Source organism: Ciconia boyciana, chromosome 2, assembly GCF_034638445.1.
Source record: "Ciconia boyciana chromosome 2, ASM3463844v1, whole genome shotgun sequence".
NCBI classification, from domain to species: domain Eukaryota; kingdom Metazoa; phylum Chordata; class Aves; order Ciconiiformes; family Ciconiidae; genus Ciconia; species Ciconia boyciana.
In genome coordinates, this window is record NC_132935.1 from 37,965,106 (window position 1) to 37,990,068 (window position 24,963).

At 37.1% G+C, this 24,963-nt stretch overlaps 1 protein-coding gene across 2 annotated transcripts in view; it reads right to left on the reverse strand.

Annotated features, from left to right (window-relative positions):
* Positions 1-348: 348 nt before the first annotated feature.
* The window catches only part of PREX2 (phosphatidylinositol-3,4,5-trisphosphate dependent Rac exchange factor 2), a 183,184-nt gene continuing 158,569 nt past the window's right edge, over positions 349-24,963 (reverse strand). For both annotated transcript variants that reach the window (XM_072852376.1, XM_072852377.1), the window contains 3 exons: positions 14,150-14,252; positions 7,340-7,407; positions 349-3,329 (listed from right to left, as the gene is read on the reverse strand). In XM_072852376.1, coding sequence (XP_072708477.1) covers positions 3,284-3,329; positions 7,340-7,407; positions 14,150-14,252 — 217 coding nt within the window. In that variant the 3' untranslated portion in view covers positions 349-3,283. The remainder of the gene's footprint in view (positions 3,330-7,339; positions 7,408-14,149; positions 14,253-24,963) is intronic.

Consider the following 24,963-nt stretch of genomic DNA (forward strand, 5'->3'; position numbering starts at 1 on the left):
GTTCCTTGGCCCTTAACCCTCCCTTCCCAGCTGTTAAATCTCCTATACATCCCCCACAGACTACCACTGAATCATGGCAGTCAGTATTTGGTAATGTATGTCTCTAGATCCTTGAATTTATTCCCAGAAGAATTACACTTGTCTTGGATGAAAAAGTAAAAATTGCATACAGAATGCTTTCCCTAAACCAGTACAACACATTGTCATAAAAACAGGCTGCATAATCTGTTGCTGTAGAAGCAAAGATTTAACAAGCTATGGGTGTTACAGTGCTTGTAAAGCATAACTCTTGGTCATCTCTTCTTGTCATCTGTAAGTCTAAAAATTTATGAAAGGATAAACATACTGTGATGAGAATGGATTTTTTTTACTCTGCAAGTGCACCTTGCATAAGGAACAAATACATGCTCTACATACACCAAACAAGATAAAAAGCTTTAATAATGAGCATATGTAAATTTAGAATTTCAGAATGGGCTTCTTAAAGGTCCATCAAATGTTACTAGAAGCCAGATGTGTTAGAATGTGCAGTGTGCTCTGAAAACAGAGGGACGAGAAAAGCAGTTTGAAAAGCTGCACAATGTTTCAAGCGAACACTGGCTTTTGAAGGAAATTTTGAGAAATTAGGCACGCACTTTCCATAGACAGTCAGCGGGACATTTATGCCCAATTTCATCTGGAAATCCTATCTTTATGTGCTACCTGTAATCCCAGAAAACCAGTGCTTAAGTTTCTCAGCCCCTTTGATACCAGGATAAATAGATACTTTATTTTGCATTAAGGGTCACCAATGAAGCTCACAGTGCTGAATAAGTTTTTGAAAACTTCCTCTAGAGGGGTTTTAAGAATAAAGAACCAAAAAGAATAAAGAACCAAAAATTAGGTACAAAAACAAGAGGTCAAGACTTCTGATGCACATTCATGAAACAATAGCTAAAGAATTTGGTCCAGTGACTGGCTCATAACTATTTGTCCCTCGGTGTTTACAAATGTCTATTACTGCTTTCAACAACAAAATGAATTAGACAATTACCATATTATACAAGAGACTATTTTGGCATATTTGCACTCCTACCATTTTCAATGCAATTAAAAAAAGTGATGACTAGTTACAATAATGTGTGTGCATGCAACAGGTTTTGTCCTCTAGGTTATTTTGTATTATACAGGATTAGCAGCTCCATGCAGCTGACAGCTGACTTGCCTCGTAGTAAAAAACCAAAACTCATGTGGGCAAATCTCACAGGAAGATGTGAGCTCGCAGCCGGGGCTGACATTGGCACCATCCTTGGCATGAGGAGGTTACGGCTTCTCTGTACTCCTGATGTCTGAACAAGCAGAAACTGAAACATTTTTGACGCTTTTGCCTGGAGCGGGAATTACCCGAGCCAACACATCCAAAAGTATGAGATCCTGACTAGAATAGCAACTACAGAAATCGTGACTCTTTCTTACATAGAAGCATTAGGTCATCCTAGACAAAAAGAGTAAGTTTCTAAAGAGTAAAACTTTGTTTTCTGGGTTTGAGGTTTGGGGGTTTTTTTCATCAAAAAAGATTATAGTGCCACAGCTTCCAGTAACTATGAAAGACGGTAAACTTCAAAGCACAAAGGAGAAATTGTTACTGAAGTGTTCATTATTGCATGTCTTTGTCACAGTTTAAGGCAAACATTCTATATTTAAGGTTGGACCAGTAACTGATATGACTACATAAATATACACATATTGAAACTCACATGTATGTGCGGACATATATATCTGTGGATATATAAAAATATTTATTTTCTTAGCGAAGTTAAAGTCTGTGTAAAAACATTAAGAATACTGAAAAAGGTAGGAGCTCTAATTCCTCCTTTGGAGAAAAGTAACAAGTCCCCTAGATATCCTATATAAAAAACACTCTCTGCAAGAGTACAGCTCATTTTGAATTCTCACTTATTACGTTGTGGATTAATATATTTGTTGAAGATTTCATAAATAATTAGATAATATGCACTAACTACGTTGTGAGGTTTGGTTGCTACAGCATAACTATAGGCCGCTGTTGTACAAAAAATACATTTTATTCAGACAGTGTATGTCCTGCTCTAATAGAATGTGTAGCTACTGCTACAAGTAGAACTATTTCAGAATATAGTTTTTGTTTTAATGTGTTCACATATGAAACCTCATTTAGGGGCATTTTCTCTGAAAATTCTTTGGCCAAAAGAACAGCCAAACGCAGATACATTTTCCCTCAGTACAGTTTTAAAATAGATCTATAACAATTACCACTCCAAATAACTGAAATGCTATACAAAACAATTCTGACAAAATACAGGAAATGGTAGCATAAAACATCAAACCCCCAAACTATGCTTCAACTTAAACCACAGACATTTCCAGTTAAACATAACAATACTGCCTCATCCTTGCCTTATGTAGATTTGCTAGTATAGTACTATACAAGAATATACACAACTCTGGAAAACTCTAAAATGCAGAGGTGCAATAATGTAAAACATCCATTAGACAGAGCCTGAAATTCAATCTAACTGTGGATGAAGATCAGACTTACCCTTCTACTCCTTCATTATAATGGCAACTGAAAAAGGGCAAAACTTCACCTCATATGCCATATCGGTATTCCTTCTAAAGGAGTATGACAACGGGCTGCTTAAGACATGGCTGAGTTTACTGATTACACGCACACCTTCATAGCAGCAGTCTGCCTGCAGCCATGAAACACAATTCTCAGATGAGTTTTCCATCTTTAAACCTCACTTACATTATATCCTTGAAACAGTAATTTCATCGTTCTGAGAAATTATGATGGCAACAGGGAAAAAGGGGTTATCAGTGCAAAAGGCCCCATATGAAGTGCATGCTCATTATCAAGCCTAGCTTATGTAGGCTTTTATTCCTTCCACAATAATGCATTCTGTATAGTGTACAAGTGAAGTCATTCTCTCTGAAAAAACATTTGTTTTCAAGATACTGGCTATGCCTATCGTGTGGCTGAACAAGACACATCAAATGAACCTGATTCCAGTGTAAAATTCCCGAGGACGATTCCTGTTCTACTAGTGTAAGGCCAGAGTGCACAGATTCCAGAAATGCTTTTTGGAAGTAATTTTTCAATGCCAATAGAGAATATTTAGGGTATTTCTTTCTTTATCCTGAGTAAAGGGGTTTTTTGTTTATCAAAGTCCCAGGCACATACTGCTATAGTGCCATTAGATTTTGTCATATAGTCCCAGTATCCTAAAGGCTGTTACTGGATTATTTTCTGGAGCAGGTCTCCTCATTCTTCTCCAACAGGTGGTGGTGGCTGGCATAGTTTGTATAATCTGACAATGACAAAAAACAAAGCAATTGTTATTGAGAGCTTGGTCATTATTAAAATGGATAAAATTAAGGAACACAAACTAAATCTGTCTTCCTGCACTGCAAAACAAGAGGTACTGAATTCAGTTTCATAACACTGATATAAAACCAGTAAAATCTTATTCATGAGCATGAATGTTTACACTGAAAGTGGTATCATTAAAACATACATCTATCAGCAATCTTATAAAGACATTCCAGTTTAGTCAAGTTTTCATATTTCTGCACTGACGATCCCGTTCTGGAGAAAGCTAAGTCTCCACTAATCCAATTACCAGTTGTTGCTCCAAATTTCTAAACTGGAAAACCTGCTTGGTGAATGCAATTGCCTCCATTTTTGTTTTGTTTTGGCACAGTCAGACCTCACTCTAACATAGTTCCGTATAAAACTGATGCTGTTTGAAGAACCTAAAACAGATGTCAGACATGTGACACACAAGCATGAAGATTTTAAACTATCGCCCCCGCCATTTCTACATGTATGAAGTCCAGAGTAGTAAGATTTGGTTCCAATGACTACCTCAGTACAGACTGAAATAGCCACTCCTTCATTTATAAAGGCTTTTGAATTTCTATTAAACCCTTTTGCACAGACTTGATTATTAGCAAGTGTTTGAAACTTTACCCTAATGTTAGGAATACTGAAAATAAATGGCAACCATTCTGACCTCAGGCTCTCTGTTCTGTAAGTATATCCAGCATACGGTATCTCCCCTGCAACCACAGCAAGCAGAACCAGCAATAGACGTGATCTCATTTGGAGATTACATGTTTTCCTCAGGGAAAGTGTATCATTGAAGGAATAGCAAAGAGGAGACCAAGTATGGCATGGCAAGGAGAAAAAGCGTCAGAAGCCAAAAATGAAGAGACAATGACAGCATGTGCATTAATACTTAACATGAAGAATCTCCGATATTGAAATACCAAAGCAATAGAAATAGCAGGTTTGGTAGGTCTGGCTACAGGCAAGGTGGTGAATCGTCCAGTGGCTTGGGGGCTAGCGATATTTAAGATGCTCAGGGTATCTGAGTTTTCCAAGTATATTTTGCAAATTTGCCTGCTAAACATCACATTAATTCATATGACCCTATTTTAACTAATCATAAATTTCAAAATCATACTACAAATCAACACAGAAAACAAAAATCTGTACATGTGGCTGGGCTCCCCAAACAATTTAAGATCAGTGGGTTGATGCCTTCTTGGCATGATACTCTGCTACTGAAATTATGTGAGGCACAGTCTGTATGGCTGCCTCCGTGAGTACTGAAAGCCTCTTCAACATCTAGGCATGTCCTGTCAGAAAAAGCATCCTGTCGCTACGCAAGAGCAGGGCAGGACAGCTGCTGTTCTCTTATTTCAGTTCCCTTAGGAGTTAAAGCCCATGGCACACTGACAACACACAATGGCCATGGGCTAAAAACTTTTCTCTGAATCTCACTGGAAGTGATTATCAAGCAGTATTGTTTCTGGATGGTAAGAACAAGGAGCATCAGTTCTGTCAGCCAAACAGCAATTGCAAACCTGCTTTCAAACCCCCACCATAATGTGTTCTGAAGATCTTTGGGCTCTTCCACATTGCCATCTGGCAGATTCAGAAACATGATCATTTAAGGTCACATTGTGTAGATACCGATGTATTTGTTAGGAGCCATATATAAGCCAACACACATATATCTCGTATTTGTATACCAATGAGAGAAAGGATGGCCTGATCTTTATACAGACAAGTATGCAGAGAAAAATAAACAGGGGTTATTTGAGTTATTTGATTTTGCTGATGTAATAAAGCAGTACTATTCAAAGCTGGCAAAAGACAGATAAAATTACTGTCAGAATCTTATTTAAGTAATTGCAGTGGGGTTAGGTCTTGATGGATGTTTTAGCAAGATCTAATTTCTATGGAACAATGTGCAGAAAAGCTCAGCCCCAAGTACCGAGGTCTGTGTGTTCTTCAGGTTACAATGGTAATAATTTAAATTACTTGACTTCAGAGCAAGTGATGTAGGGGAATTCTGAAGCAAACTAATAACAAGGCTGCATAAATCCCTAAGGAGCTATAGTTGCTGGAGATAGTATACACCAGAAACAGCCTGTTTTGAGTCAATATATATGGAACAACCATTTGAGATGGTACAAACAGATCAGCTGAGAAAAGACAGAAAACAGTGGCAACTGCAGAGAACTGAGAACACTGTCAAGTGATGTTAAATGGAGCCAAATGTAATGGTAAAATTCTTTTCAAGGCAAAGAATTGAGAACCCACAGTATCCTTTACCTATACATCAAAAGTATCACTCCTCCTGATGACTATTCTGACTTATGTGACTTATCTCTCTAATGGTACACCAAATGCCCCAAACACTGAGGTCAATGAGATATTCCTGGCAAGTGTGCTGGATGCATCTGTCCATCCTATGTTCTAGGAGCCATCCCATAATTTTCCTTCAGCTTTTCAGTGCTATGTTGTGGGAGTGTCAACTAGAAAGAGGAAATCTTTTCTCAACTGATGTAAAGCCAAAAAATGTCTCATGGCTAAGTTTTTCTTTTTAAGAACATAGATGTTTCCTTTATCACAAAAGCTCTGAATCTAGATACACGCTCTGTCATTTAGAGATGGGAAAAGTTTCTTTTGCAACAACTCTTTGGCTGTCTCCAGAATTATGTCATGAAGGAAGAGTCCATTTAAGGCCAAAACCATACTGTTCAAAATATAAAAAGGCTTCACGCAGCTTTTACTGCAATAAAATGTTATTTTACTGCCTTAGGTTCCTACAATGCAAGGCGCTCAGGCAGTTTTGGTCCTGGATTGCCTCTAAGCTAATAATTACTGTGAGAAGGGATGCCCTCATCTGCTGGTAAGGGCAATGACTTTATTGCTGATGGATTTACTCCAGAATCGGTACTTTTCTTGGATCTTATCTAATCTACTTTATGGGGCACACAAGATGCACATATGCCGCAACAAATGCTTCTACTCAGCAACTGAACAGCAGCTGCTACTCAGATTTACTCATACCTCATACACTTAAGGTACACTCCTTTTCTAGAATCAGATGCAGCACACGCAAGGAACAATATACGGTGATTTGTTACAAACAAATTATGAGCAGTAGCCTGATTCGCTACTGGGAGAAACTGGGACACCTGAGAAAAGGGGAGCAATTGCATGAGAAAAAGTTCCTGAGTATTACTGGACAGAAGCCAGAAGACAGTCTTTCTGTGAGGCTATGGATACTGTATGTGTTCATTCACATGGTTACCTCTATCAGGTATTACTAATTCATTGTTTTTTTCACTGAAATTTAAACACCACAGTGGGTCTGTTATGTATTCCACATATCTGTTTAGCTCATTTAATGTGTTTAAATTAGAGCTGGATTAATAAAACCACTTTAAGATAAAATTAAGATCATTGTTGTTTGATTATTTTCATTTATAAATATTGTGCTTGTTAAGAAACATTTCAGGTACCTGCAATCCATCACAACATTAAAAAGCTGGATAAATATAGAACAGTTGCATTTTTCATTCTAATTAATGTTTCAGAAAGAGGCAAAGAAAGACTACATCATCTCTAAAAGCAACTAGAACATCATTTTGCTGAGATATTGCAGTACAGTATTTCATTAAAATGGGGTTATGGATTTAGTTATGAGTATTTCCCCAAAACCACTAAACATCCCAAGTGATGAAGAACTTACTCTAGTGTTTTCATAATTAACATGAACTAGGTTTCATTTTTCAAAAATGGGCATGTTTTGAAGTGCAACATAGCTTGAACTTCTGCGACTAATGACTTTAATTAAAATTGTATGGCTAAGAATGTAACTGATTCCATGTACATTAAAAGCCAAATTTTACCAGTTAGTGCAAAATACAGTCACTGTTTATTGTTAGCTTTTGAGCAGCTAGGCCAGAATTTGGCACAAACTAGACAAAATCATGGTCTAGGACAGAAACAATCGGTTACCTTGGGACAGACTGTGGCGTTCGATCCCTCACTCCTAAATTCTTGGCTGTGTTTTGTACTCTTGCACCCTGTGAAAGAAAACCAACAATTTTGCTTCATTTATTTCAACACAAGTTAGAAAGTTTTCTGAGCTTTCTAGAAGAACATAACTATTGATGATAATTAATTAATACATACGTTCCATGTCCCGAAACAACTCTCCTCTTCTAAGGTGGGGAAAAAGTTAAAGCAGTACATTAATTCTCAATGTAAGAGAAATATGCAGAAAAGAGATAAAATCTTTCCACTGGTCATTAAATAAATGCATACATATATATCTTACTAACATAACAAACTTCATAAAAAATTAACATTTAAGGTTGAAAACAATCCAAACACATTTTGTTTCAATTTGTTTGATTTTTGTCACCATTCTTTGTAGAAGGCATGGATAACAAAGTTCTTTTCTGAAATGTCACTTATTTCCTATGAACTTCTGAACAAATATTACAGATTATTTCCTATGAATAGCTTTCTAGTTAAATCTAGAAAAATGGACTAAATTGAGGCACTAAATTAGGATTAGAAAAATGCAGGTCCTGATCTTCCTTTATAATCACAGAATGAGAAAAAAAATCAGGTTAGAAGGGACCTCCCAAGATTGTTTAGTCCAACACCCCTGCTTAAAGCAGGGTCAACTAGAAAAGTTGCTCTCTCTGTACCTCAACTGATCCTTTGAAAAACAATAATGAAAGTCCTGTTGTCTCCCTGACTCATCCAGTAAGGAGGAAGTTGATAAAACATGCACAATGTTCATATACCATGATAGTGAAAAATGCACTCTTCTGCAAACAAACTAGCTTAGACATATGAAAGAACTTCGTAATATTTGTTTTTAAATGATGAGGTCTAGCTTTTGAAGTGCAGTTTTATTAATGCAAAGTAGTCATCATAAAGAAACATATCTGTTAGATTTACAGTCTCTTTATGTTTTCTAACATTTTAAAGGAGATAGAAACTACTTGTTCTGTCTATAATACATACACTGACTCTCCCTTTATTTCTCCTTCTGTACTACCTAAATTCAGGACAAAATAACAGAACAAAAATATACAATCTCAGAATTCTTACAGTGAGATCTTAGATTGGCATGAAACATCAAAGATAATTTACATTCCAAACAGAACTGCAATGGCAGCTGCACATGATGTAAAAATAAGGTATAATCATTGATTCAATACGTAGAGTATGACTAGACCTTGTATTTGACTGAAATCTGGTACCCAGGTAACTGAAAAGGTATTTGTTTACTGTTATGGGCTCAAACAAAAGATGAAAAAGGCTGGGTGGTTATACACAGTAGGTTCTCAGTGTTTATATAAATCAACACGTGCCACAAAAAATACTGTGTCCTTACAGTTCTTTTGGGAAAAAAAAAATGGTAAAGATAGAGAAAAATAACTAAAGTACCTACAAAACTGAAGGCAGAGCATAAACAGTGATTTTACTAGCTTTACATCTAGCTCAGTAAGCTTGTCTCCGACAGTTGCAAAAGACACATAACTACAGACCACGACAAACATATGTCTTTCCCCAGGAACTCCTCCAGAATTCAATCATTAGTCACTCAGTACTTCCTCTGTTCAGCAGAAAGTATGTATTTAATCGATTTCAGTGATTCTCTTCTCTTCTTTCCCATCTCACCTTGAGCCCATGAATAACTTCACGTCACTAACCTCCTTGTGGAAGGAGATCCATATCTTGGGTACAATCTTAGCTTGTTGTGTCAGGAACCACTATTTTCATTTGGTTTGAATCTGCCCGTTTCATTTGATGCCTTTAGTTCTGCACTGGACAATGGTCAGTCTCTATCCATGCCACATGTTCTTTAGACCTCTGTCATATCCTCCTTCACTCATGAAGCTGAACAATACTAGATTATTTTGTCTGTCTGTCCTGTCCATAAACCATTCCCAACTGATCATTTTTTCTGACCTTCTCTGAACCTTTTCCATTATGCTATATCCTTATGGAAGGGATCAAAACATCAGATAGTTCAAAATGAAGGGTCAGGACAGCATGATTTCTACTTTGTCATCTGTCCTTGCCTAAACCATTATAACTTCTGATTTGCTTTATTGATAGCTACTGAGAATTGAGCTGATGTTTTCTATCATATCCTGAGGTCTTGAACATGAGATGTAATAGCAAGCTCACAGTCAATTATTTTGAATGTGAACTTAGGGTTTGTTTTTTCCCCCGTGTACGTCACTTAAGAGTTATCTACACTGATTTTAATCTGCCATCTTATTGCTCAGTCATGAAGTCCTGTAAGATCTTTCTGTAATTCTTCATAGTTACTTCTCATCTTTAATAAAAACTTGAAAAGAGTTCAGAGGAGAATAGGGAGAATGATTAGGTAAGAAAACACAACTGAAAAAAGAAAGATCAGATGAACTGATGTTCTTCTATCTACAAAAGTGATGGCTTATCAGGGAAATTATAATCAAATTGGGGACAGACTTTTTAGTAGGGCCTGTAGCAATAGGACAAGGGGTAATGGTTTTAAACTAAATGAAGGTAGATTCAGACTAGATATAAGGAAGAAAGTTTTTAATATGAGGGTGGTGAAACACTGGAACAGGTTGCCCAGAGAGGTTGTAGATGCCCCATCCCTGAAAATATTCAAAATACTAAAAGTTTACTGCTAAAAAGGGAGTAAAATCTGGTCTCTAAGTCTACAGTATACTGGACAGAAAACAGGAGACTTAAGTTGAAGGGGAAAAAAAGAAAAAAAAAAAAAAGACTCAAATGAGGCACTAAGTGAAGCATCCTAATGAAAAGGTTAAGAAAACTGTGGAACAGGCCACTTAGGAAGCACTGTGCAGGAGTCTCCACTATTGGAGGTTTAAGAACAGATACGACAAGTGTGTGTCATGAATTACATAAGGATAGCTGATCCGGTGTTGGTTACGAAGTTAGACATGTTGAGTCCAGACCTTCATCACCTTCAGCGCCCTTTCCTCAGCGCCATTTTCTAAAATTTTATCATAATAAAGAAACCCCACCATGACAGACTGCTGAGATTGGTATATGATTAACATAACTGAGAGCCAGAATATACATATACATGGAAAAACTATCTAAATTAATCACCTGTAGATCCTGAACATCAGTGCTGTGACTACCTCTGAGAACACAACCAGCCTATTTTTACTTGCATCACTCACTAGACAAATTAATTTTAGTATCTTGCTCACATAATAAATCAAATGCATTGATTTAAAAAGGAGTCTAGCTTTATACAACCATGTAATTTATTGTTTAGTAGGAGAACAAATTAGACCTTACTTACAACCACCAGATTCTTATTTCTTTTGAGGAAAAGCCCCCAAGAATTACTAGCAACTTGCTACATGACATCTCTTTGTCTCCACTGAGCACCATCAGTAGTAGATGCTAGTAACCACCAGTTAATTTATACTTCTCCAATATTATTTTTAAAGCTATAGCAATGTAAATATTGACACTGTTCGTCTGACGTAGGCATAAGGGATAGTTGTGCTGCGTGGCTCCAGCATGCTTCCCTCTGCGCTCCAGTACTGCCAGAGCACTGGTGAAAGATGCCAGCAGCTCTGAGGAGACACCACCATCAATCTGGACTCTTATATATGAACTAGTACTCTCATTGCCATGAGAAAAAATGATAGGTTTATTTTCAAGCTACACACTAATTTAAGGATAGCAAGAACCAGTCACATAAAGAAAACAGATTCTCTTTATGCCCTGCTCAAAGAGCTCTAAATCAGTACAATTCTTATGAGAATTATTCAAAATGCAGTGCTCTTATTATACTCATGAAAAGGCATGGAAAAATGATTACTCACTTAAAAGACAAAACAAATTCTCTCCTAGCCTTTCCTGTTTATCAGCTTTTTAGTTACCTTTCTTCCTCAGAGCCCTGTGCCCTCCTGCAGCTCCTTTCCTAGGCCTCTCTCCTTCCACACTTTGCTGCATCCGGAAGACACACTCCTGTCAGGATGCTTTACATAGTATTTTGTGGGTACAGATGTTTACATGAATAAACATACATGAGTAAATAAAGTTACTAAAAGAAAGCTGGGAACATTTTGTCAAAACTTTTATTTTAAAAATCAATCTAGACTGGATTAGCAGATGAAAAACAGAAGCCACTTAACTAAAACCATCCCACAGACCCATGTTCATACCAACTCTCACAAGTTGGTCTCTTTTCTTTAGTTCTCGCAGAACAGGTGCTTGCGAATACCTAATTATAACTGACAGGGCAATTACTTTCCAAATTGTTCTAACAATACAATCGGGGCTGTTGAGTCTTGTTAAACCTGATCACGACTTCATTCAATTTAAAAGAAAAAAAACCACTTCCTGAGGTCATCCATTCAGTCAGGTGTCTCCAGTTATTCAGTACTGGTGCCCCAAGCTGGAAGAGATATCAGCTTTGAGTAGAGACGACTTCCCTGTGTGGAAAGCTGATGCTACTAGAAGCTAACGTTGCTGGCTTCTCCAGAATACCAGATGGAATAAATGTCCTTTCATTTGCACCTCCCTATGGCTAATCTCTTTATTCCGCAAAAGATTCAGGGTATAAATGGGCTAACAAAGTTTTTGTTTGGTGTTTCTGGGGGGGTTATATTAAGCCAGGAAAAAGACACATGTATTGCCCTTAACTAAATGTTCTGCATCAAACCCTAAGAAGCTTCCACCACCACCCCCCTCCAAGCTTTATGGCCTGCATTATGCTCCTGACAGTTAAATCCTACAGATAATTTAAACACTCAATCTGGAACAGGTTTCTAGAGAATACCATAGTGCATTGTTGAAATTACTCCAAAACATTTAGAATATAATGGAGGGTTGTATTTCTACTACAGAACTCTGAGACTGATTTAAAATTACAACAAAAGATTATTACTCTATTAAATGCCATAGTGGTTTCCTGTAAGAGGGAGAATGTGTGAAAAAAGTCTGGCTTGATATACTAACAGACTTTTTTGCAGTGTCTGTGGGTGGTATTGAGATATTGGTATCTTTAACAGCTATTGATCGCCTGCTGTTTTACTTCAGAGAATGTAGCCCCACTGCAGGCTTCTTTCTACATCTCTATTTGAGCAAGTACAGCTACTGCTGCTCAAAACCATGCAAGTTACTTTCATTTTGTCTTTCATTTTCATTTAATAAACTGCAGAAGATCCACAAATGAATCAGAATTTTTGAAAACGGTCTAGAACTGTACATTGAAAATGTACCCTTTGACAGAATACATCCTGCAAGCAGATGTATGCAAAACTCTATGTCCACAGTTTTTTGATTGCAAAATACCCAGATCTGCCTTTTGTCTAGAACTTCAGGAGCAGCCTTCTTTTCAAGCCAACTTAAAGCTGCAATTCCCAAGCAGACCTACATGGTCTGATTCAAGAATCTTGACGGTATTTATTCACCACAGAAACTTAATTTATGCACCGAATAAAGTGAAAGTTCGATATGAAAAGGAATGAGACTAATTACTCTGATGTATCCATGTTAGGCAGCAGCACTTACGTATAATTGATCAGAATCTATGGCTTAAGAACATCTACCCAATTGCTTTAACAGACTAAAGGTTTGATCTAGCATGTGTGTATTTTTATCTACGGTAAGTTAAAAGTAAAGTACAGCTGTTTAATAATTTTCGTAATTAAACTGTGATTGCTGCACAGAATACATAGCAGAATTAATGAAAATAATAAAATTAGATGCAAATTAAAACCCAGAAATTACGAATCTTGTCTTATCTGTGATTAACTGTTCCAATATTTAATTATCTTTTTTCACTTCAAGATCGAGTGCATCCTGTATCTTGTTTATGCTTTTTTCGTAAGGTTGAAAGCTACCACAGGCTGGGATATATGTTCCATATGCACACAGAGTGATTAAGCCCCCACTCAACCTCTCTTTGATCAACTGAATAGGTTGAGCTCTTTAATCTTCACTTCATAAGCCTTGTCTAACAACCTCTGGATCATTCATGCTCCTCCTTTGAACTCCTTCCAAGATTCCAAACATCCTTTTGAAAGCATTTATCTGATAAGATATTCTAGGAAAAGTTGTGCCAGTACAGTAGAGTATATCCCCCATTTTCAGTTGATATTGCCTTTTAATCCAGCATTTTTTGTCATACCTTAGCACTAAGCATTCATGTTGAGGTGGTTATCTATCCACAACAGCCTCTAAATCCTAATATTCGATTATGACCAAAGAGTGAAAAACACTATTTCAAAATAAGCACATTGTCCTCAGGAATCTTGCCTGGAAAGTTAAGAACCATGGTATTTATTTCTCCCCTTCCTCCCTTCCTATACTTCCCCTTCATTCAGTACGAGACACTTTTTATTAACAATCGTTAATAATCTTAAATTATTTTTATGGTTAATATATATTAAAATAAAGATTGTCTTACTCAACAGACTATTCTGATGTAAGGCGATGCCACAGCAGTTACTATACAAAAATCATTAAGTAAAATCATAACTCTGTAAAAATTATGATCCATTTACACATACAGAGAAAGCAATCATCTGGTTAAAAACAGCCTGTTCTATTATTTAAAAAAAAACAACAAACCCACCTTTCAGTCAACAATAAAGGAAGAGAATTTAAAAAACCAACAAAATACCCAAACTAAGAAAACTCACACAGGCATTAGACAACATTAAGATGGAGGTTAAAAAATGCTTGGTCAAGTCATTCTTGTTTGATGATAACAGATCTTGTTAGGAAACATCGAGATCTTATCCATAGCGAGCATCTTACCTGTTTGCGCATGACATCTGTAGCTTGCATGATATAGCGAGGAGGTAGCCCATGGCTCCGAGCCAGGATGATCGCCTGCTCCAGGGTAACACTCAGAGTGCAGCTGCAACGGAAGACAGAAGTCAGCTATCTGCTAGCAGTGATTTCCTTAAAATATTTGCTTTTAGATCAATTACCTTTTTAAAAAAAGTTATAAATAAAAAGATTACATAGTAGACCTGCCCCGTATCCCTCCCCCAGCCATGCAGGCATTAGCCTGGACACTAAAATGTTTCTTAAGTAGAAAGACTTTGAGTGTAACAAGGGTTCCTGCTGACTTACAACCAAATGCATTTGCCTTTTTTGCTGTTGTTTAAAAAAAACCCAAGAAACAAAACAACAAAAAACACAACCCAACTATGGCCTGGCAAGTGCATGAGTGACAAACCAAGGAGGAAAATTTTTTGTAATTGTATAAATCCCTTTCCAGGTGGTTTCTGCACATGTTATCTCTCACCCTCCACTGTTAATGCAGACCCTAGCTTTGGTACCAGGATCCTGACCTCTTGGCATTAATTTAGCTTGGTTATTCTCATGGCACATTAGTGCAGTTCAGTACAAATAGACATTTCCCTCTTTCAAAAAATAAAATAAATAAATAGGGCATTCCTTCAAATAAACTGTCCTCTCCTACTTTGCCAATCTTTTTTCAAGTAAATACTTGAGGACAAAAACTGATCATGGTACCCCATCCTAATGAAAAGGCCGTAATTGCTTTGTCAGAGCAACAAAGAAAGTTTCAGAGCTAAAGATCTTTCTGTAGGACAACCTGTCATGACACCAGACAAGACGTAGTAGGGAAAGTCATTTTGGACATGCCATCCGATTCCAGTTGTCATGGTGAGAACAAGGACGGATAGATGGTTTCTCATACAATCAAGACCAAAGCTGTAGGAGACTCACAGATAAAGGCAACAAACTGAGTAGAAACAGGTACTTTTTGAAAAGCCCAACATGTTTGAGGGCTGCTATCATCCAAGAGGTAAGAGTGGCTGCATTCTGCACCAATAAGCTGCTTGATGATTTTTCTGTTCACAACCAAAGTACTGCAATAATCAAATTTCTTCAACCAGAAAGATCAGGTGTACAGAAAATGATCCTACGTCAGCAGAACCTGACAAAAGCTGCGTATTTCAAGTTCAAATAATAAAACTAAGACACATGGTTAAAACATACTTTTGAGTAGCCTTTTGGCAAAATCCTGACCAAAAGATTCTGCATAGCTTATATTATACACACAGAACAGACAATATGTTTCAATCACTCATCTTGCTGAGCAGAAGATCTGTAGGAGGAAAAATGTGTCTGCGCTTATTTTCTTACTGAAAAAAAAACCCTGACACATTTTAAATACCACTTAAATAAATTTATGGACTGTAAAAAGTTTCACAGTAGTGAGTGTAGAAGACATTAAATTTGATCTGTAGCGTTATTAATGGCCTTTCATTCAAAATTTATAAGCCGAGTGATTTTCCTTGGTAATGAAATAATTTTTATTCCCTAGTTTCTTGTATACACTGACCTCAGAGTTAACTTGAAGCAAAAATCTATTGATCTTTTATGTTACATGTTTGATTAAGGTGCATAATAGTTAAATATTAGACTAGAAGTTCTAAACACTGTGTTTTCATCTTGTCTTTGAAAGGTGAAATATTGCACAAATAAAGTACACGCTCATAATACTTGCCAGCACCAAAATCCAAACATCTGACCTTCAAGAACAGACTGCAAAGGAAGCTTTGTCCCATTGACAATGGGAAAAAGCAAAAGTATCTGAAATCTAATTTGACAGGTGTAATCTAAGCCAGAGAAAAAGGGCAAAAAGTCTCTCTGTAGGTGTAATCAAGGTTAATGGGCTCCAAGTACAGCTTTCAACCAACCAGTTACTGAGCCAACCTTCCCATAAATCCCATCCTCCTGGAACCCAAAAGACTGAAAGAACAGAAAAACCGTATTTTGCATGCGTGAATCAAAACTAACAAAAGAACCTGCTAAGTGAAGGTCAGCTTGAAGAATTAGGTGCAAACACTAATCTTGTGATTGGAAAAGACTGCCAAACTGCTCCTTATCCAAAATCTGATGAAATGGTTGGTGATCATGGACATTATGAGCCGTCTACATTTTGACAAGGCCAACCGGGATTCAGAAATAAGGTTGCCAAGCGTGTAGATAAAGACGTAACGAGAGTGGGAAATGCAGAGTCAAAGAGTAAAATAGCATAATGAAAATTTTTTTAACAGGCTACTATGGAAGTAGGCGACAACTACAATACAGTCCTGAAACATATAAACAGACTAAAATTGAAGATTTCACCCCAAGGCAAAAACCCAGTAATTCTAAAGATAATATTTTTAACATATCCTATGAAATCAGTAGTGAAGACACTCGACAGCATTGATGATGTTAACTATTATCACATGTCTTTAATAAAACATTTTACATTTGAGGTTAAGTCCTACAGTAATGCTGGTTAGATACATCTACTGTTTCTTTTAAAAAAACATTCTTACTCATTAAAGTATGTTAAAAATGTTAAAATAGGATCAGTGGCATGATTTAATCTCAATATAATATGTCATTAGAGATGCAGTTTAATATTGGTAGAGTTTTTTTAGACCTGACATTAGGAAACATTTCTTTACCAGGAGGGTGGTCAGACACTGGAACAGGCTTCCTAGAGAAGTGGTCGATGTCCCAAACCTGTCAGTGTTTAAGAGGCATTTGGACAATGCCCTTAATGATACGCTTTAACTTTTGGTCAGCCCTGAAGTGGTCAGGCAGGTGGACTAGATGATCGTTGTAGGTCTCTTACAACTGAAATATTCTATTCTATTCTATTCTGGTTTTTTGTGTTTCTCCTGAGGCATGTAAAAGGTCTGATGAATGGCAGAATTAAATATAAATGACTGTTTATGGCTTTTGTCATGTAACTATGAAATAAGGTTACTACTTTGTAAATATAAAAAAACCCAACACTCAAATAGCTTCATTTTGAATACCAAATCAATGAGATGGCATCCTCTAATAAAACTGATCATATAAACCTTCCACAGTGCTATGCTGAATGGACTCACTAGGAAACCTGTATTTACATGCTGGTGCTTTCTTCCAGCTTGTCCTGGTTTAGGCTGACCTGGCTTCCAGCTTGTCCTGGCTTCTAACCCCCGACTGGGGTTAAACCACAACACAGCTCTTCAAATACAGTTTTTAAATTACTACATATTCGTTATCACAAATCAAAATACCCTGGAAATCAGCTGTGAAAGAAACAAATGCACAGACAAAACATCAGATGGTAACACGGAAAAGTCGTAACTGGAAGTACCTCAGCAATAGGACTGCCAAGCACAGAGAGATCAAACAAATGCAAATTTAAACCAATACAACTTGTACAATTTTATGAAACAATATGAAAGCTGGGAATTCCTCATATGGTAAGACTGTTCTGGTGGTCTGAGCAAGGTTCAATACCAAGGACTGTCAGCAAATATGTGCAGTATGTAATAATCCACCCTTCTCCCCCATTTTGAGAGCTGATAAGCAGATGGTATTAAAGTTTACAAAGCAATTTAGAAACAGTTCTGACCACTGGAAGTATCTGGTCATTTGGATGCAATCAGTGCAGACAAACCAAACAAGGAAAATACTAGGGGAAAAACTCCTTCAATGCTCTCATAACATTCTGTTATGGGAAGCATAATTCCCAAATCCATATATTTTACAGTGTAACCAAATCAAAATCTGTTCTCACTCCCTCTTTTTTCCTCTCATCCCTTCTTTTGTGCCAGAAAAACAAAAGACCCAAATTCATCATCTCAGAATTTGTGTCAGTTAGAATCACAAATTCCCTGCCTTGACAGATTACAGCAGCAAGGCAGCACAGACATTTGGCTTTCCCAGCACAACTGGGCTGAGAATTCCCCATTTCACCCATTCGGTTTCCAAGAAACAGAAGGGGCTGCAGCTGCTCCCAGCCCCTGCCTGCTATCCCCAGTCTCCCATCAGTCATGACAGTATTGATGTGAAGATTAAATACAAACTTTCAAACATCTTCTGGATCAGACCATCCCGAACAAAAGAGATTAAATAATTTTCTATCACCCATCATCCATTTGTTTCTGAGTGGATGTGATTTTTACTCAAGGGCAGCAAATCGGCTGGATAGACATACATCTACACTGAAAAATGGAGTTGCAAAAGAGGAAAACAGGTTCAAATTTTCTAAGAAATGGATTATTTTGTGACAGCTTGTTTAATGTCATCTGAAAGGAAAAATAATTTGAGTTCATGTACACTACCTACAGAGCTGCCACTCATCGAACTGTATATCTATGTTACCAGAGTAAAAAGAATCTAAATCATTCAATTCATTCTCAGGTTTCAATTAGGATTCCAGCCATCCTGCATGCAAATATGCATCACAACATCCCTTAGAAAAAAGCCTTGAATAGAAAAGATGAGGTGAAACAAATTGGTTTAGTAGTTACCACAGCCAGAGATGTCGAAATGAATTATGTTCTGGCTATGTGAATAGGAAAAAAATATGAAAAGGATGCACGTATGCTTAGTCTAATTAAAATCTAAAGCTTCTACTCAACATGTAATTTAATGCCATTGTTATTATTTTAATTCCTTTTCTTTGAATACATCATAAGCTAATCATACCTACATCTGACCACCTTTTAAACCAATTACACTATTAAGTATTCATTTGTTTCTTCTGTCATTTAAATTAATGCTTATAGAGCAGCTATTATTTATGTCAGTGTATGCAGCAATTAAAAACTTTGTACTAAAGTAAGTCACTTTGGGTAAAAATTTTTGGGGTATTTCTCTATAATTACTAGTGATGGCTGGGTAATATGTATTGATTCTGATGAGTAACCCAAAGAAGGAAATAGGCCATGATAATCTTAAAAAGGAGGGAAAATGTTGTTCAGGACTATAAGAAATAAGCATAAAAAGTATAGACAGGCCTAACTCAAGACTCTGCCACAATTTCTAAGCTGTTCTCATTGTGGGAATGTCTCCATGCAAGTAAAATGGAAGTTTGCATTGTCTGTGCCCATATACTGAAACTTTGCTGAACAGAATTTCATCTTGCAGGGAAAGGGAAGTTGGGCCAGCCAAAAGGTATTAGAAAGAAAATGAGCAAGAAGTTTGTTCATTAAACTACAATATTGTATTTTACAATTACAATAAAACTCTACTGGACTTAAAACTCTACAGGACTTAGGTTCAGTCCCTTTATGAACCTTTGTGAAGCTGAGATGTTCCCAGTGTGGAAAGACCACTACTTTAAAGTCAGCCTTGGACTGAACCCATCCACTGAAGGTTAGTCCAAAACTTCTGTTATTTTTCCCAACATACAGTAAGCCATTACTCTGCATGTGAAATATATTTATTCCATTATGATGGTTCAGTAATCATAAACAATGCTCTGAAAAGTGACTATCTGTGGAAGATATTACACCACCACACAGAAATGGATAGTCCATGGTTAAGGGGACTTCTGCCTTTTATCCATTAAGCATCAGCGTGCACAGGTTTCCTTCACAAGAGGCACCACTGTGATTACGTAGTTGTGCAAACCTCAAAATAAATATATCCCAACTCCTGTATCAGGCATCCCCCGACGGGATAATCAAACCCAGCTGTACCAGGTATTTTCAAACACAAGCTTCCAACAGATTTCTGACTTGTTGAAGTAGATGGCATGAACTTATCAAGCTAGAGAATCAGTCTTGGGAGGTAAGTATACACTAGCCATATTTCAGACCTAACCTTGGTTAACGACTTCTTTTGTAGTTTACAAATAGAGTTTTAATCAGGTTTATTAGATTCAATATTAGTAATTTTTAATTTGAAGCATGAAACATGCAGTAGATAATGATGATTTTTTCTGTAGTTTATTTGGAAGATTACTATCATCCAATCTATTTCCAGAAATAAAATGTGAATATTCTATCTTTTTTAAAAGAGAGCTTTACAAAGAATAATGAAGAAAAAAAAAAAAAAGCACTTCTTTTCACCGTACATCTTCTGTCATTGTTAGAAAACTGCACAGAGCATCTTTTCACAAACATTTTTCCTATAAGATCTTGCCACCTTTAATCAGCTGGAAATGTTGCAAGGAGGCATCTCCACCATTAAAAATTCTTTGTTCGACGAAAGAACAACATTTCCAAAAGATTCAAAGTATCCCATGCCTTTTGTTTGCTCATTCTCAGTCATACTTGCAAAAAGACCCCCAAAAATCTAAAGTCAACTGAAAACCCAGCTTCGGCCATTCTGTCTTGTTCCATGCAGAAAGTCTCACATTAAAGACTTCTTCCCATGTAAGCAGGCAAGTAAATCTGCTGGAAAATTGCAATTTACTTCCTGTCTCATAACAGTTCAGGTAACTCTCTTCCACCTCAAAAATTAAAGAAGATTTGGATAAGGTTTTAATTTTAAATTGCTCGAGAGGATCTATCCTATTTTTGTTGTAATGTAGCAGTTTTTGTAAGGAAGAATCAGATTCTCCCAAAGAGCTGGACTGCAGGTAAGGCAATACTGCAGGAACTGAAGCGTGAGAGAATGATTCTACAGAGGAAGGTGATTGAGTTGTGTGTCAACCCTGCTACTAAATGTACATAATGTTAAAAGGAATCCAAATAGAAAAAAGAACACCTTGAAATCCATACTAGTAGCAACTTAGATCCATCTTATCTGTCTCGGTGCATTTTATGCACTTCTCTGCATTTTCAGATTGCCTTTTAAACGAAATAGTGTCTCAGAATTTAAAACATGCAAGAGAACTCTAAGACTAGAGTCCTTCATATACGTATTAGAGATAACAAAGGAAAAATGTACCAGATTGCCTATGAAAGGCAAATATACATAAAATAAAATTATCATTACTGTAGAAACAACCTATTTGTGCTAAATGTCATTTACATAATCTTAAGACAAATGTTCGCATATTTAACAATTACATAACTGTTTTCCAATAGTAACCAACACAGAATGAAATACTCTACTATCCTAAATTATTTTACGAAAACAAAAGTTTGTTTATGCCTCAGCAGGTAAAATAACACAAAAATACACTAATTGTACACAGACATAACAAAACTACCATTTAAAAAAAGAAGGGAATCTTGACTAAATGGGAAGGTAGGAGGACTAAAAGCACACTTTAGACCAGAAGGTTGGAGAGGAGCAAGGATTAGTTTTTCAGCCTGTGCTTACCTGCCTCCTGAAAGTAGTCCCATCGATCCCAGAAAGCCTTCCTACTGTGGAGCTAACAGTCAGCCTAAATACAGCTGCAAAACTTCAAGGAGACTTTTTTTTTTGTAGCACAGTCATTGAGCTCAGAACTAAATTGCTACAGAAAAATTTCTAAAATAATCTAAAAGGAGGAATTCTTACTACAGAATGTCTAAAATATAAATTCAGAGTACCTATTTTTCACCTTGGTCCATTTGATTCACAGAAAGGCAGCTGGCCACGATGGACAGCTTATGGTGTTACTCTGCTTTGCTATGTGGAAGATGGAGCAGGTTTAGCTGGATTGCAGGAGCTGTGCCAGGTACAGGAGACAGCATAATCAACCCTTGGCAAAACCTGCCTCATCATTCAGCCGAATGTCTGCCAGCCAGAACCCCACTGCTTGAAGGATGCTAATACTAAGGAGAGATTTTCTGGAGGGGAAATTAAAATTCAGAAAAGAAAATAAGACAGTGATTTTTCTGGGGTTCATCAAGATTATAAAAGACTTCTTTTCTCTCGGTCCTCCAGGAAATGCAAAATTTTAAATAAACTTGGGATTTGTTTCATTTGGATGCTTTAAATGATTCCTTTGAGCCTGTAAGGCCTATGGTCCCTGAATAGACTTCTGCAGCTGCTGCACCTAATTTCATTTTGGCATGGAAAGAGGCTAGGGCATGTCTGTGCAGTGCAGTCTGGCTCTCCTCCCTCAAGCAGGAGCTAGCATCATGATTCAATAAAATTTAAAAGTGCCTTTCATCACCTACATTTGTACAGAGTGATTACAACTTCGAACAGAAAGAATAAAAGTAAAGAAAGCAGGGCATTGTTTACAGGGTGACAGCTGATGGGCAGGCAGAAATATAATTATGGATGATAAAAAAGGGAAAATAGAAATGCAAACTATTGATTTCTTGGACTAATTTAGAGCTCTGTTCCCAATGTTGATCAACAAGGCATGTTCACTTATGATAATCCAAGGGGAGTTTGTAGTATTCACACGTCACTTAGGACAGTGAAGGTTAAAGGGACTTATTTTTCCCCATCCTTGTTTTTCTTGTGATCGAAATATATTTGAAAAGAACTGCTGTCTGAAATAGATATAGGATTTCAGGCTCTAATGTAAATTGGTAAACATATTGTCATAATAAAAATCAAAGCAAAGCAATCACCAGCAATTCAAAATCCCCAGCATTATCTTGGATATAGGGATGAAAATATGAACTCTGTCAAGCTGTTTTAGCCTAGTGCAGTGTAAAAAGCAATTTAATATGGATCACAGAGAAGTCAGAAACCAAGACACTGCTGATCCAGAGATCAGCAATCACTGTCAAAGCAGACAAAGCTGCTGTTTCATAGTTCTTGGCCTCTTCTGCATCGGACCGCCACCCAGCACCTCCCTCCCAAGCTATCTGGAATTTGCTTCTGGTTAGAAGGAGGGGTGGCAGAACCCCCCCCGCCCCCTGTCCATCCATGACACCTAAGTTGAGAAAACACAGAAAGGGCTCTCCAGTCAGTTCAGTAAGAGACAAATAAATTGAGTGAGGGAAGGTTCATACATATTGTGTTTAAAGTCTATTAAATATATCTAAATTCTGACAGATTAATGGTTTGCTCAGTTCCCACTCCCCATGAACAAAGGGAAGATGCTGACCAGCAAAGCACCCTGCACTCTTCTGCAGACTCAGACATTCTCTCCCATTAGAGACCAATCATAGCAATTAGGCTAAAAGGAGGGGTTTTTAAAAGGAAGCACACAGGAACCTTGCTCTGAGTTGATTATTCTTCATTTTTAAGCTGGCAAGACTGATAAGTGAAGAATATACTTTCAAAGTTCAACCTGCGAGGACAATTCACATCTTTCCCCCATCTGCTTGCCTAGCAGCATCTGTAGATAACATCAGTTTCCAACTCATTTAATATCCGTAGCATAATGTTAAAATAGTTGTGAGTCCTTGGTCTGGGCCTACAAAATGTGGATTTCTGCAACTGATCGCAATCAAGCACTTCACAGCATTTAGTTTCTAAGAACACAGAGGCCAGATACACTGCTGAATACAACCAGAGAGAAATATCCTCTCTTACTGAAAATCAGTAGCTTGAACTCTAAAGAGCTAACTTACAACTTAAAGAGCATTATTTTGCAAGACTATCTGCCCTGATTAAATAATATGCCAACAAACAGAACAATTAAGCCTTCAAGGTTGCAGGCAACAAGCAAAATCATCTATGTCTACGGGACTCAAATCACATCCAGCATCTTACTCTTCCCTCTCCTGTCCTCCTCACAGGACTTCACGGTGCTGCAAGACAGTTTCACTCTGCAGAGCAGCAAGGGGAGTAGGTTCACAAAAACACAGCAGAATTTAGCAGCAGAAATGTCGGGAACAAAATTCACCCAGCAAGCCTACCAGCTGCAGACAAAACAAGCTTTCTACCCAAGCAAAGGCGATTTCAGAATGCCAAAAAGCAGAGCCTACTTAGTTCTGGACTGGAGAGATGTGGCCTGGGGAGGCCAGAAAGAGAAAACAGCACACAGAGTGACTTTATATCACTTCAAATTCTAAGGAAAAACTTCTTCATCCATCCAGTTTGTATGCAAAACAGTAACTTCAGGAAACTGTTGTTAAAATAAATACTTCAGCTTTTACCACTTCAAAAAATAATAGCACAAGAATCCCTTCTAGTCTCTAAATACATGAGTTGCCTTCTGAACTTTTGGAAATTCAGGGCAAAAACTCTTTGAGTACCTATAAAATCTCAAGTAATGCATTCTTTTTTCCTGGAGGGCCTATCTTAAAATGCTTCTGATAATGCCAAGAGTTGATGTTTCTTTCTCTGAACAGATGGTAGCCACAAAGGCAGTATTAATGCACAAGTGAAGTAACAGTATCTTGTACAAAAGCTCAAATGGACTCTCTGTAAAGCAGAACTAGTCATGCTTTCGAGAAAAGTGTTTTGCACCGTTACTTTATGTAAATAGGTGAACTTGAATCCTTTAACATCTAGATGGAAACCCACACATAACACATTTAAACCCCATTCCCGTTGCTCATAATAGAGTCTTGAAATCCAGTATGTTGGTTTTCTAATATTTTGTGTTTTTTTAAATATACTCAAATAGACATTTAATAGTTTATAGCTTTGAATTAGCCCTAGTTTTGAGCAGAAATTTGATGAATAATTTATTTTCATCTAAGAACAGCTCACGTTCGGAATCAAGCATACCACCTCTTATTCAGTCACAAAATTATTCCGAATAATTTGTGACCCACACACTGTGGGGTAATAGTTTATTGGGGCTATTAAAGTTGCTCTGACTTTATTCTTAAACTATAAGAATTTTTGGCAAAAATATACTGGCAAATTCAGAACTTAATCCATGAAATCATAATGAAACCCAGAGGTAGCCTTTTTCAGCTTTATACCAAAATGGCAGAATTAAGCCCAAAGTCTTTTCTGATCACATAAGACATGAAACTGAAACCAAGATAAAGAGCCAGAGAAAAGCTGTATAGCTTCAT